The sequence below is a fragment of the Pempheris klunzingeri genome, chromosome 11 (assembly GCF_042242105.1).
Source record: "Pempheris klunzingeri isolate RE-2024b chromosome 11, fPemKlu1.hap1, whole genome shotgun sequence".
NCBI classification, from domain to species: Eukaryota; Metazoa; Chordata; class Actinopteri; order Acropomatiformes; family Pempheridae; genus Pempheris; species Pempheris klunzingeri.
In genome coordinates this window covers 13,510,676-13,523,276 of record NC_092022.1, presented here as the reverse complement: position 1 = coordinate 13,523,276, position 12,601 = coordinate 13,510,676, and the positions used below count along the sequence as shown (strand labels likewise).

Sequence of the window (12,601 nt, the reverse complement as noted above, 5' to 3'; positions counted from 1 at the left end):
AGACTCTTCAAAAGCATCTCCACGATTTAGGAGGGGAGATCTCCTCCTCAAACCCCCTCAAAGTGAACATGGCGTCTCACTCCTCCTCCTCAGAGTTCATTTGAGCTCACTGAGAAGTTCATAGATGCCACAGTTACAGCACTGCTGCTGCTATTTGTTTCTATGGACACTGGAGGTAAAGTTGCTCTGATTGGCTGCCTGGCTCAGCCAGTCTCAGGTCTATTTCCTGACTGTGGTGGTGGTGCTGTTGCTGCGCTGGTAGAACAGCACATAGGCTTGATTGGTCTGAAGCTGGTTCTCTGAGACTGAAGAAACACTGTAGGTGGGTAGATAGAGAGTGATTATAAGAAACAGCCTCAGGTTTATATAGGTGGTGTCTCAATACAGATGGCCTATAGACACAGTGGATGTTTTAAGCACAGTGTGTATGGCAAGCAGTTGGCAGGGTATTGCATACTGAAAGAAAATGATTTGGGTGCAGGGCGAGTCTCACCTGGAGTCATTGTAGAAGCACCAACCATTTTCATCGGAGCAGCAGGCTGTGTAGTGACCCATGTTCACCGTCCCAGCGTGGTTACATATTGCATATAGATCATAAAGAACTGGGCCTGTGGGGACACAATCAAATATACTGACCCACTTATTCTGTTCTTCACAGTTATATTAACAGTTTTCTAAGTCTGCAAATTAATTTAAAAAAACTACAAAAAATGAGCTGTGGATGAGACGTTTGATGTGTGTCAATATGCCATTATTTTCCATTCCATTATATTTTGATTGACTAATTATTTAATTAGTCAATCAGCATGTAAGTGATTGTAATTTTGTCAATTAATGAAACGTTTAATTTCATTTCATTTAGTAAGTAAAAACATAGCTTTGCATAACTTTTGGTCAAAGCTTCACACTCAACATTTTCATATTATAAAATGAAGCTTGAGTTAATTTTTTTTGACATATCATTGATTAAATGATTAATCAGTGATTCATTACTCTAGCAGACTATCTCATCATGAAACCATAACATCCATGGTTTGAGCACAGTGGGAGATCTTTTTAGCAAATCGTTCACATCTCTTTCTTTCTGTCTGTGTTTTTGTTCCGCTCAGCTGTCAACTATTAAAATAAAATGCTATAAAACAAGCTTTTTCTGTCATCTATTGTGCCAAACAGCTAAAAAGAATGATATGGGTCATTCACAAGCCCCCATTTTTAAAAAATATTCCCACACATTTTTATCATTTCAACTTTCCACTGAATTCCTGCTGTTGAAAATAAATCAAATGACACAGAGTAACACACATAATTGAGTCAAGCATGCAGTAAAATGCTTGGATGGAGGAATAAAGGACAAGGATAAAGTGAAAGAAAGGTTTGGTTGTGTTACCACAGTCGACAGGTCCGTAGCGTCCAAGGTCCAGGTTAGTGAGTGGGAAGGACACATACACTGCGCTTTTACTGATAGACCACCGTGACGTCGTGAAACGATTCAGGTCTGATTGAGACTGTTAAGCATCATCAACCTCTGGCACAAAACATCACTTACTAGAAGGGTAATACACTAAGTAAGAGATATTCCCAAGGATACGGATCACAATAACCCGGGGAAACCTCTGGATGGACAGCCGCTTGGTGCACTCTGTATGTCTGTTACACCTTTCACACATCTGAAACACACAAAAACAAACCCACAGACACCTCAACATTTTTAAAGCATTCGCAAACACACAGGATGTATAGTAGCATAACTAATAAAAACACCTGGAGTATTGAGAAAAGTGCAATTCACCATTCTTGTTAACCAACTTTGTTTTAGTGTTTTATTTTATTTAATGTTATTTGAGGTACCACCAGCTCTTCCTACCTTAACAAAATACATTTGATTCATAAGAAGATGTTAAGAATCGTAACCAATTCAAGAAGCTATGGCTCATTTGCAACTCTATTTAGGAAATAAAACACAATAACCATTCATAATGTCACTGCTTTTAGCATGAGTTTGTGTGTCACTACCTAACAGACATTTTCCAGTATTTGAAAATCTAATTTCTCAGACCTTGTTATCATCATATTCTTAAAGACTTTAATGAACCTTGTTGTTGTACTTCTCAGTATCAATATATCATTTTTTTTTGTGACAGTTTGAAATCAAATACAAATTCCTTCACTTCATTATATGTCTATGAGACTCATTGAAAAAAAACATCGCATCAATAAAGCCAAACAATATTTGTTTGTTTTTCTTGAAAAAAAATAATGCTGTTATTGCTCTAATGCTCTTGTTTATAATTTATAGTTTATCTATTCTCTTTGGGTTATAACCGGGACCCGAATACTCAATTTCATGCCATCTCATGTGAAAATGTGTGCTGGTATGACAGTAAAGATCCTTGAATCCTTAAATAAGTTACGAATGGATAAAGAAAATCTGTTTTGGACTAAACCAATCCTAGCTCACAGTGTCTGTGTCAGTGACCTTTGACCCTAAAAACAGAGACACATTGATGTATTGTAATAGACTGGTTCTGCACCCTCTGTGATGACTTACTGGTGAATTCTCCTTGTCTAGTTTCTCTTCCTGAGAGAAGAGGTCCAGGCACTCCCTCAGTGTGACCTCTCCACCAGAGATCCTCTTGGGAATGGGCAGCGACAGATCACAGAACACATCAAATGTGTTGGAGTAGTGGGAGCACACAGAGCAATGCAGCGAGCTCCGCAGCTGGCCTGAGAACAGGTCTGTGAGAAGGGTGGCAAGAACCGTCAGTGACCTGCCTTTACTGAACTTATGATGCAGATGAGATCGATGGATCACCATGACTGGATTGCTCTGCTCACCAACTATTCTGCTGTCATCTCTCTCCAGGTGCTTCTTCCACATGGCAGCGGCCTCTTCCGAAATCCTAAGGGGGGGATAAGCGATGAAACAAACAAACTGTGGTCACATGAAGGACGACAAAGTTTCAAAGATGGAATCTTTTCCACATAAGCATGCATACCTAAATCTGGCATATTTTTGTTCGGGCTCCTTCCCCGTTCGTCGAATATAGGGTCGTCGGTTGATTTCTGTGTGCAGCTTGTCCAATAGAAACCTGAGGAACTCCTGTGCATCCTGTTGACTGGGTTAAACACAGACACAGACAGACATTACAGCAAACTCAGCAAAAAGCAGCAACTGTACTGGTAGCAAAGTAAACAATCAGTCGAAATAGTTTACAGTCCCTCGCTTGTCCCTGAAACAGTTGTGATTGCACTGCACAGCAGTAACGTTGCTTGCGCAAAATTCTCATGGACAGATGCAGTTAACCTTGAGGAAAAGAAAAACATCATCTACAGTCTCACCTGTAACCACTGAAGTAAGGCACCGCTTCTTTAAAAATGTTGTAAAACTGCCGTGGATTTACAACAGTGTTTCCCTCATTTGCATCCCAAAGGCCTGCCAGCACCTGAGAGAAAGCTGAGGAAGGAAAGAGAAGGAAGACAAGGAGCAGTGAGAGAAAATGAAAACATAAACACGGTAGGAGGAGGGAACAGCAGGAGAGAGGAGCAGACCTTCCATGAGCTTGGCCTCCTCTTTGGAGAACTTCTCCTGCTTGTAGGACTTGAGGAGGCAGTAGTCCCGTAGGCCGCGTGTGTGAGACAAACATTGGACTACTGCATTCAGGAAACACTATATTGGAGACAAAGTATGGGGGAAAGTGAGGGTGTTTATGCAAAAAAATAGATTCTGGTAATTCTGGAAATATTTCTGAAGCACAATCTACATTAACAACACTTACTGTGTTTCCTATGTTTCTAAGGCCAACCCTTCCACTTCCTAAGGTGAGCTTCTCTTTCTGGAAAACAAAGACAACACAGGAAGCTATTGACCCAAACTGGCGTCTGGTTAAACACTTACACTTACATACCCTTTTTCAAATTGTATACACATACAGTTCACTGCATGTGTGCCCTACTATTTGACCCCTGGCTGTGTTTGTACGACATGTTACTGTCTGTCTGCCTTAACCCCGCCACGTCAGTGTGTGTACAGCACTGGTAGGACAGATTTAGCCTTCTTATCTCATTATCATAACAAGGGAGGCTAAAAGGAGGTCAGCCTCACACATTCATCCTATTAGAGACCAAGGAGTGCTGACAGGTGCTTAAACACGTGTGTGTTGATGTGTACTCTCCATTAATTCCTCTCCATGACTTCTCTATCTGTGTTTATATTTGTCTCGCGGGTGTCCCTTAAATTCCTCATTGAGAACAAACTTTCAGCACTGCCAGACTTGATGGTTTGAGCATATATTAAAGGTTTGTACAATGTTGTCTTGCACACCTCATTGTCAGCAACCAAGAGCAGGCCCATCAGGGAGGTGTAGAGGACAGACTGGGAGATGTCGGCTGTCTCCCTCTGGACACCGTTCTGGGACACCAGCGTTCGACACAGAGCCTCACATGAGCCCTCCACATTGACGCCACTGGCTCCGGGCATCCTATTTAACGGTAAACCTCAGAAGTGTCAACCAAAAGGGATCCTCAGACAGAAAGAAGGTCTTCCCAAAGAAATGAAAGCCCACTGGTTTGCACCTCGGGCTGGATAGGTTGCTCCACCTCAGCTTTTTTCACATGCAGGGTCAAAGATGAGCGGAACGTGATGGTAGTTCATGAGTTGTCTGACAGAGAGAAAGAGTCTTTTTAATGAACAAAGCAGACATCTGAGTATTATCTTCTCTTTCCAGGAAAACGACAAGGGATGACATTCACGGCTAAGGGGAAAAGAACAGGATTCATGTGTGAATGAGCCTCCCCTTTAGTTGAATCCTTATCTTTAATAGATTGAGTGGATCCAGTCTGGCTCACAATTCTCTCTTGTAATTACAGCATGCAGAACAGCTCGGAAAGTCAAGGTCCAACAAAGGCTTCAATGACTCCAGATATTAACAAATGAGCTTCAGGGCACATTTTCAAAAAGAGATGCTTTTTGGAGAGCTTAAATAGTCAGGTATATAACTTACACTTAACAGAACATGCCGATCTCACAGCCAAGGTATGTTTTGACATGTTACCAAAGCCAAATCTACACTCGCATTGCTCTTTTGTGCAGGTACAGGATAAAATTTTGCAAACAAAGTTAGTTTGCAAATAACGGCAGATGAATATTGTAGCATTAGCAAATAAAGAGAGCGGTTTGGACTCACCTGATCACTTGGTCACTCTATCTGTGGACAAACTGTCCCAACCAAACTGTTCCCATCACCTGCTGAGCTGTTAAAAATGCATAAGGGGACGTCTACTGTTTCACTGTGCGACTGTAGGCTAGAACTGAAAGTCTGCCTCTCTCCTCTGCCCTGTCACCGTGTCAGAGAGAGAGAGGGGGAGAGGGAGGATAATCATCTCTAATCTTTTCTTTGTAGATCTCGTTGGCTATACTTAGACTTGTCTTTGTGTACTTTGCCATGAGCACCTCAACAAACTTTAAGGTGTCAGTTTATTTAAAAAAAAAAACATTGAAAAGTTTACACTGTAAATTCACATTCATTAATTAATACTGTTCTCAACTTGTACAATACACATCACCACAATCACATACTCCATCAGGAAATGCAAGAAAAGAAAAACATCCATGCAGGAAACTCTAGTTGGGTTTAAGCACAAGCATCTTTCACAAACAGTCCATTTATTTCCTCCAGTGTCAATGTACAGATCCATAGACACCTTCCAGGCCTCCTGATGATCAGTCCGACAGTCAGCAACTGGTATGGTCTGTCATTTCTGTGTCCGAGCTGAGGCTGAGCTCGGCTATGTGATACAGGGCGGGATCAGGGTGAGGGGACAGCTGTGACCGGATGTTCTGGGCCGTCCTGTCTCGCGACTGGACGATGGCTTGGCGCAGGCAGGTGATCCACTGCTGCTTGCTGAAGGAGTCGTTGGCCTGCAGGCTGTAAGGATGAGCTTTGGAGCGCCCTCTGCTGCTCACACGGAAACAGTTCCTCACTAGGAGAAAGGGAGACGGACAGAGGGGAAGGACGAGACTGAGTGGAGTCAAGGTTGCAGGCTTCATTTCAGCTAATGGGTTGCCGTGGCTCTCCCTCGATCTATGGGCTTAGATGTAGCCTATATTTAACTCTTTCATCTCTCACTTCACCAGCACACATGTCACAAAAGTTATAAATACACCTGAAATAAAGCATGCAGGCTTAAGCTTCTTTTGACCAAACAGTTTGACAATGTCATGAAAGTGACATTGCCATCAGGATTTTTCAAAACAGATGAATCTAATTATTGATAACATCATAATCTAAAATGAACATAATTGTTAATTTCATCCGTGCAGCACTCCATTCATATGATTTAGCAGCTGATACAACATTTACACATTGTATGTAGAAGTCACCTTTATCATTTCCTCCAGTGAAGGCTCCCCTGAAGGTGCCCCCTCCACCAGCCTCCCCATCCGGGATCTCCTCCAGATTTATCAAGGCATTGGGCAGAGGCTGTCTGTACACATTGAACACATGAAATCCCTCTCTGTCCTCCGCCGGTCTGGTCAGCACCAAGGCCAGCTCAAAGAGGAATACATGCAGCCGCTGACAGAGGAGACGGACGCACACAAGGTGAGAGACAATATTTAGCACAATAGTCAAATAGACAGTGAGTAAATCTCTAAAGTAAAAGTATCTATTACTCAGATATTACAGTAACATCTTTGTCAATGTTACCACAAAAAAGAAAAAACTGAAACTACAGCTTGAATACAAGGAAATGACACAAAGTGCTCTTTGTATACAGGCAGCGATCATAAAAAACTGGGGCAGAGAGGACCACGGGTCTGCAAGTGTTTAGATCCACCCTGTCTTGAAGGACTTTAGTCAGTTAGGTTTCAAACAAATCATCGAACCACTGAAAGGTTCATCCATGGAACACTAGAATGGCTAAACATAACAACAGAGAGCCGCTACCTGGCCCTTGTTGTTCTTGAGCTCTCCGTGGCAGTAGAGGAAGCGGGACTGCTGGATCTCTGGTAGTCTCTGACTCTCTTCGAGGTAGCTGAGACCCCGTCTGTAGAACTGACACTCCGCCTCCCCTGTCTTCTTGTTCACCTCCGCCACGATGCTCTGGATCAGCTCCAGCTGAACAGAGAAACATGTTACACGGCACGAATGTGTGTTATGTGTAATTTTTGGGGATTAAGAAAGTGTCCCGTCGCCTCCAACTGAGATCTTTTAGAGTTGAAATGAAAATTCTGGGTTGGTTTCTGAATAGGATACAACTCACACTAAATATTTAAGCAGAATCTAAGTGAACACATGTAGTATGTTGAGTATGATGGCATCCTGTTTCAAATGTGAGCTTTCAGTGACCACAGTGGGTTTGTAGCAACCTATAAAGCTTAAATGTACAACACACATTTGGTATTTATATTTGACATTGCACACATATATAAAAGAGACCTAGACGTTTATATTCTAATCATGTGCGTGTTACAATCCATAGAGTGAGACAGACAAATGTTGATTTTCATACTATGAAAAAAGTGAAATCTTTAAAACTCTGAATAATTAAATGAGAAGTATTAAATAATTAAAAGTCTTACTATCCATGTGAAACATCATATTAATTCTATATAAATCAAATTAATATTCATATAATATAATATTGCACACATGCCAATGTGAATATCATTCAGAACCTTTTAGAAAACAGTGGCGCTTGTTATAGCCATTTGCCATTGGAATGCATTCATGTTTATGTTTGTGTGTACACAGATTTGTGGGACACCAACTCACAGCATCAGGCAATGTGTCCTCATCCGGGTGGTCTGGAGGAGTGCACTTCTGTATCTCCTTCAACAACAGGGGGTATTTAACCAAACGGCTCCGGGGGAGATCCAGGAAGTTCCACAGGTCGAGTTTCCTGCTGAATGAAGACTCCTGACACAGGCGCAGGAACTGCTCCACTCTTTTCTCGTGCTTTTTCTGGTCCAGCAGGGCTTTAGCCCCCACCTGGTTACAGCAGTATGTTACATAGGCCTCCAGGCAAGGGAACTAAAGGGAGGAGGAGGGGAGGAGAAAAGGAAAATATTTTGAAATCAGACAAAAGCAGAGACGCACACGAGCTGAACTCTGTGACTCTGGTTTAGAGAGGAACATAGTAGAGTAAATACAGGAACTGGAGAGAGTGAAGGTAGGTTGTGGCCTTTTCTCTTCTTCTCTCTCAGCCCTTGGTTTCCATGGAAATACTCACCCAGTTCATCAGAGTAGGCCCCACCTCTCCCACTGTCTTCTCTGATCCCCTCAGCCGCTCAAGACGCTCCAAAAGGTCTGGTGTGAAATGAAAGGAGAAGACTCAAACAATTGTATTCTTACAGATTTCTGCAGACTGAATGCCAATGTCAGTACAGCTCAAACAGAAAAGCATGACATTCAACTCATCCAACTACCCCTTCTTAAAGAAAGACAGGAAAACTCTCACTCAATTAAAACATGCAAACACAAGTGAATGACTGGGCATTCCCCTTGCATGGCTTTATATTTATAATATAGATATACTGCGTATAACCATATGTTAAATGCATGTAGTTAACTGCAATAAATGATGTTCAAAGCAGTGAACTTTAGCCCACTGTTTAATCAGAAAAGACTCACCGTGTTTATAAAGCACAACTTTCCATAACTAATTTACTTGGAACCCTTTATTTGGAAAGGATTGTGTGAAAAGAGATCACTGTGGTCAGACAGTCAACAAATTACAATATTTAATCATTCCTCAGCCCTACATGCCTCATCCAAGATTAGAAAATAAGCAAGTTGCGCTGATGTGTGAATGGAGATAATGTGCAAAGCGAAGAGATGCTTCACCTTGATGGAGAGGAATGAGAGAGTCCAGTGTACCAAAGATCTGTCCGAGCTCGCTCTCTGTCATGATGTCCAACTTCAGCATGGGCTCGTAGTACACCTGAGAGCACATGACAAAGGTAAGGGAAAAAAATAAATGCATTACAGAGAGAAGTGTATCAAAGAAGTGAATTGCTGTTGTTTAGTGGACAGTTACCTTCTTGACCAGACTGAGGTCATCAATGAGTTGTCTCTCTCCCTGAGTCAGCTCATAGATCACCTGCACAAGAGTCCAAAGTGTTCACCACCGACATGTGGATGCAAGCACACACTTGCAAACAATGGAAACTACACAGCATGATTGCTCACAGCTGATTGTTTAATAAAGGAAGTTGAGCCTCCAGTGCCAGCTCACATCCTCTTTCATAATCGGCACGTAGAGCTGCTTTACAGAAACAGAGAAGGCACTAGTCGCCCTGCCCACTCTGCAACCACAGCTTGACCCACAAACTCCAAAACACATCACGCTTCGTTAAATACACAAGTAGGACAGCTTATAGTTTCTACGGCTGAACTAAACCTGCCCTTCGCACCTCTTGACGTTTGATCTCCTTTGCAGTGAGGTCATGGCTCTCCACAGTGTCACTCCAGCATTGGCTGTTGCGGCGGCGTGGAAACGACGAGGCCTTTGTGCGTGTGCGCAGGGGGGCCGGGGGCAAAGGTCGAGCTTCTGTGCGAAAGCTGATAGACCGCTGTGAAAAGAGCAGAGTAGATGAACGTCTGCATGAAAAAGTCGTTTGTTAGTCGTTTTGGTGTGTGAGCACGTTTGTGCATTGTTACCGAAATGGACTGTCCAATACGTTTCAGGGCAGGGGTCTTCACTGGGGTTATGACACCTGTTAGGCTATTGGACTTTGCCACAGGTTTGACCCTTTTATTACTGGGCTCCTAAAATGAAATCAGCATTAAAACTTAAGGATCCAGCGTTGACACGTGTGAACATAACGGCCCACAAGATTAGCAAGGTGGATCGTCCATTATACTATTACTGGTTGCACATTAGACGACATTAAAACATCTGAACACACATCTGGCGACGCATCTGGAACCTGTAAAAGAGGATCACTTCACCTCCGAGTCCTTCATGTGGTCGGACATCATTTCACCCTCCTCGTCCTCCTCGTCATCCTGATGAAACAGGTCACATAATGGAATAAGTTAGGAGTGAACTGGAGAGACACAGTGTGAGTGGAAAGAGGGGTGAGATGGTGCATGGTGCAGATCTCTCATTTCCTGTGTGAGTCTTTCAAAGAGGAAGAAGGCTGCAACTGTGCCTCCGTAGTAAAATACAAGATGTCTGCCTGTTCTTGCCTCACTAACCGCATCAGCTGTATATTCAGTGGAGTAACAGTGAAGTGTGTTTAAATGCTGAGAGTAAAAATAAGCTGGTCGTAATAACACACATGATAAAGATGACAGCAAGGCAGGTTAAGTTGAAAAGTGGCAAATCAAATGTGTGAAATTTGTTGTCATATGAACAAGATTTTTGTGCATTCAAAGCCTCTGTGGTTGCACAGCTCTTGTCAGCTCTGCACTCAGAATTGCGGTCACAAAGGTAAGGCTGACTAACTTCCGTTACAAAAAGACACAGAGACAGACATGAAGATGGCGAAAAGGCACTGACAGTTTGATGGTTGCATCGCAGACACTCACCTCTATGATTCTGATCACAGGTTCAGGGGCCGGGTCTTGTTTTCTCTTCTTCTAAAGGCAGTAATTAATGTGAAAGTGAGTCTCTTGGTTTTTGGAAGAGCGCACACGCAAGTTTTAGACAAGACAGAGGAGGTTAAAGAATTAAGGTTGATGGTGCGACTTACCCCAGCATGGTCGCAGAGAATGGAGGGCGTCTCTCCAGGACCTACAGACCTAAAAAGGGTAAAAACTGTTAATGAGCACAAAGCAGACTCTCACCCACGCAGCTATTTTACTTGAAATACAATTAAAACAAAACACCATAAGAAGCCGAATGCCAATCAGACACATTGTTTAGCGTCTCAAGTTATATCTAAGTACATTATCGATAGCAAGAGTTTGTTCCAGTCATTTTTCAGTGAGTGCCAAACAGTATTGTGACATGGTTGGGCTTTGTCACCATGATTCCAGATGTGTATCAACCTCTATTATAATTCATGCCCCTTATATACTTCAGTATACTATCGTGTTGGACTTTGATCCCTGCCCGTCAGCTCTGAGCATTAGTATACAGTATGTAGCATACCGAGGTAGGACAGAGAACGACAAATGTAAAAGGCATCATACCAGGAAGTCTTTGATTCACCAGTCTCCTCCAGGTCCATTTTGTCCTTAAGTCTTCAATGCATTTTCACAGAAACTGAATTCAGACAGGTGAAAATAATCCAAATTCACGCCGGTCTTTTCTGTTTCAGTGATTGTCAGCGAGTTGTTTGCACAGAGCCTGTCAGAGTTCAGTGCACTCCTTCCTCCCCACTTTCTTCCTCATCTCACAATTGACCACATCCTTTAGAGTTGCACATATTCATGTATCCGCTCTTCTCAGGGAGGGTTTAAAACTTGACTTTCTCGAACTGATCACTAATGCCCATCAACAGACTGATCTAATTTTGATGCTACTTCACAGACTGACCTGACTGAACTAAATAGAATTCTGTGTGGCACAAGAGGAAGTGCGTAAATATGATAATATATTCATAAAGTGCCTCCATTTAATTGCGTCCTCTGCAATAAGAGAGAAAAAAAAATCTGATTAGGGTTTTTCATTGTAAATTCACCGGTAGCCGATTCAGGCTGTGCTTCCTGGATATGGTCTATACTGAAACTTCTGATGAAAGAGCTAGAACCAGGTCAGATGTAAAAACATTTGCAAATGCTTCTCTGATTCAAGAGTGAACACCAGAAGTGATATATCAACTCAGAAAATTACATTTTACTTTTAATCAAAAACCTAGAAAAAGTCAAATAACCACACAAAGTCAGACATGTTTTTACATATTTATTCACTATCACACTAAGTGCTCCCATTTCAAGATACATCTCATTGCCTTGTTCTTATACTGTAATGTCATTTGGAGTTAACAAAGTAGAAAGAAGACAGTTTATGATCTACAAGGTGTGTGTGCCAAAAACAAAAAAGAAAAAAAAAACCAAACACATGAAATAAAGAAAAGAGAAAACTGATGTCATGTGCAAGAGCCCCTCCAAAGCCAGAGTGCTGGATGGTTGCAGGGGCGCCTCAAACCGACGAGGGTTCCTATTTAGTCGATGTGAGATATTCAGATTATTTTCCAATCAGGGGAGGCTGTTCACTCGGGTTTAGCTGTGTCTTCATGTGCTTCTACAGTTTCCAATTCGGGGTCTCAGGTACAGTTAAAGGCAGTGACATGGCATTGAGGCAAAATGGACTCTCAATAATACACGTCACAATTTTTTTGGATTCTTGGCAGATTTTTTTTTTTTTTTAAACTTAATGAGGTGCATCTTTGGAAAAAAAAAAAAAAAGAAAAAGAAAAAACAGTTATGTGGGACCAGGTCTACGAGACAGGGGTTGGAAGGGGGAAGAGAGCAAGTAGAGTGGATGGGGAGACAGCTGGCTGGACCAAAAGATCCCTCCTTTACTGCTGAAGGCTAGTAAGAGTGTGGGATGTTTGAGAGGGACACTAGCTGGACTATGGAGTGCCAAGAGAAAACTAAGGCGTGGAATTAAACTCAGCGGAGAGGTTCTGCTACTGAGAGACATCAGGATG

At 42.3% G+C, this 12,601-nt stretch overlaps 2 protein-coding genes across 3 annotated transcripts; both read right to left on the bottom strand.

The window, feature by feature from the left end:
- Positions 1-59: 59 nt before the first annotated feature.
- On the bottom strand, positions 60-4,365 carry usp21 (ubiquitin specific peptidase 21). The gene is made up of 11 exons (XM_070840077.1): positions 4,322-4,365; positions 3,777-3,833; positions 3,550-3,667; positions 3,340-3,454; positions 3,010-3,116; positions 2,836-2,937; positions 2,549-2,736; positions 1,589-1,667; positions 1,388-1,495; positions 494-608; positions 60-316 (listed from the first exon to the last, which is right to left on the bottom strand). Exons 1-11 carry the CDS (start codon positions 4,349-4,351, stop codon positions 220-222), a joined length of 1,116 nt encoding a protein of 371 aa, XP_070696178.1. The 5' UTR covers positions 4,352-4,365; the 3' UTR covers positions 60-219.
- Positions 4,366-4,697: 332 nt separating this feature from the next.
- Positions 4,698-11,321, bottom strand: arhgef3l (Rho guanine nucleotide exchange factor (GEF) 3, like). 2 transcript variants are annotated; one of them, XM_070839493.1, is made up of 13 exons: positions 11,139-11,321; positions 10,697-10,745; positions 10,533-10,580; positions 9,951-10,007; positions 9,660-9,767; positions 9,413-9,571; positions 9,037-9,099; positions 8,844-8,940; positions 8,230-8,306; positions 7,773-8,030; positions 6,945-7,115; positions 6,380-6,572; positions 4,698-5,979 (listed from the first exon to the last, which is right to left on the bottom strand). In XM_070839493.1, the coding sequence occupies exons 1-13, from the start codon at positions 11,174-11,176 to the stop codon at positions 5,732-5,734; spliced, it is 1,566 nt and encodes a 521-aa protein (XP_070695594.1). In that variant the 5' UTR covers positions 11,177-11,321; the 3' UTR covers positions 4,698-5,731. The 2 variants fall into 2 exon arrangements, with proteins under 2 accessions (XP_070695594.1, XP_070695593.1); XM_070839492.1 differs by having other exon boundaries at positions 10,533-10,583; positions 11,139-11,320.
- Between the last annotated feature and the right edge of the window lie 1,280 nt (positions 11,322-12,601).

Coding starts and splice junctions, on each gene's coding strand:
- usp21 (XM_070840077.1), bottom strand. CDS start 4,351: ATGGGCCTGCTCTTGGTTGCTGACAATGAG. Junction 3,455..3,549: donor GGAGGCCAAGCTCATGGAAG/GTCTGCTCCTCT, acceptor TTCCTTCCTCAG/CTTTCTCTCAGGTGCTGGCA. Junction 609..1,387: donor CTACGGACCTGTCGACTGTG/GTAACACAACCA, acceptor GTGTCCCCACAG/GCCCAGTTCTTTATGATCTA.
- arhgef3l (XM_070839492.1), bottom strand. CDS start 11,176: ATGGACCTGGAGGAGACTGGTGAATCAAAGACTTCCTG. Junction 10,584..10,696: donor TTCTCTGCGACCATGCTGGG/GTAAGTCGCACC, acceptor TACTGCCTTTAG/AAGAAGAGAAAACAAGACCC. Junction 7,116..7,772: donor AGGACACATTGCCTGATGCT/GTGAGTTGGTGT, acceptor TTCTCTGTTCAG/CTGGAGCTGATCCAGAGCAT.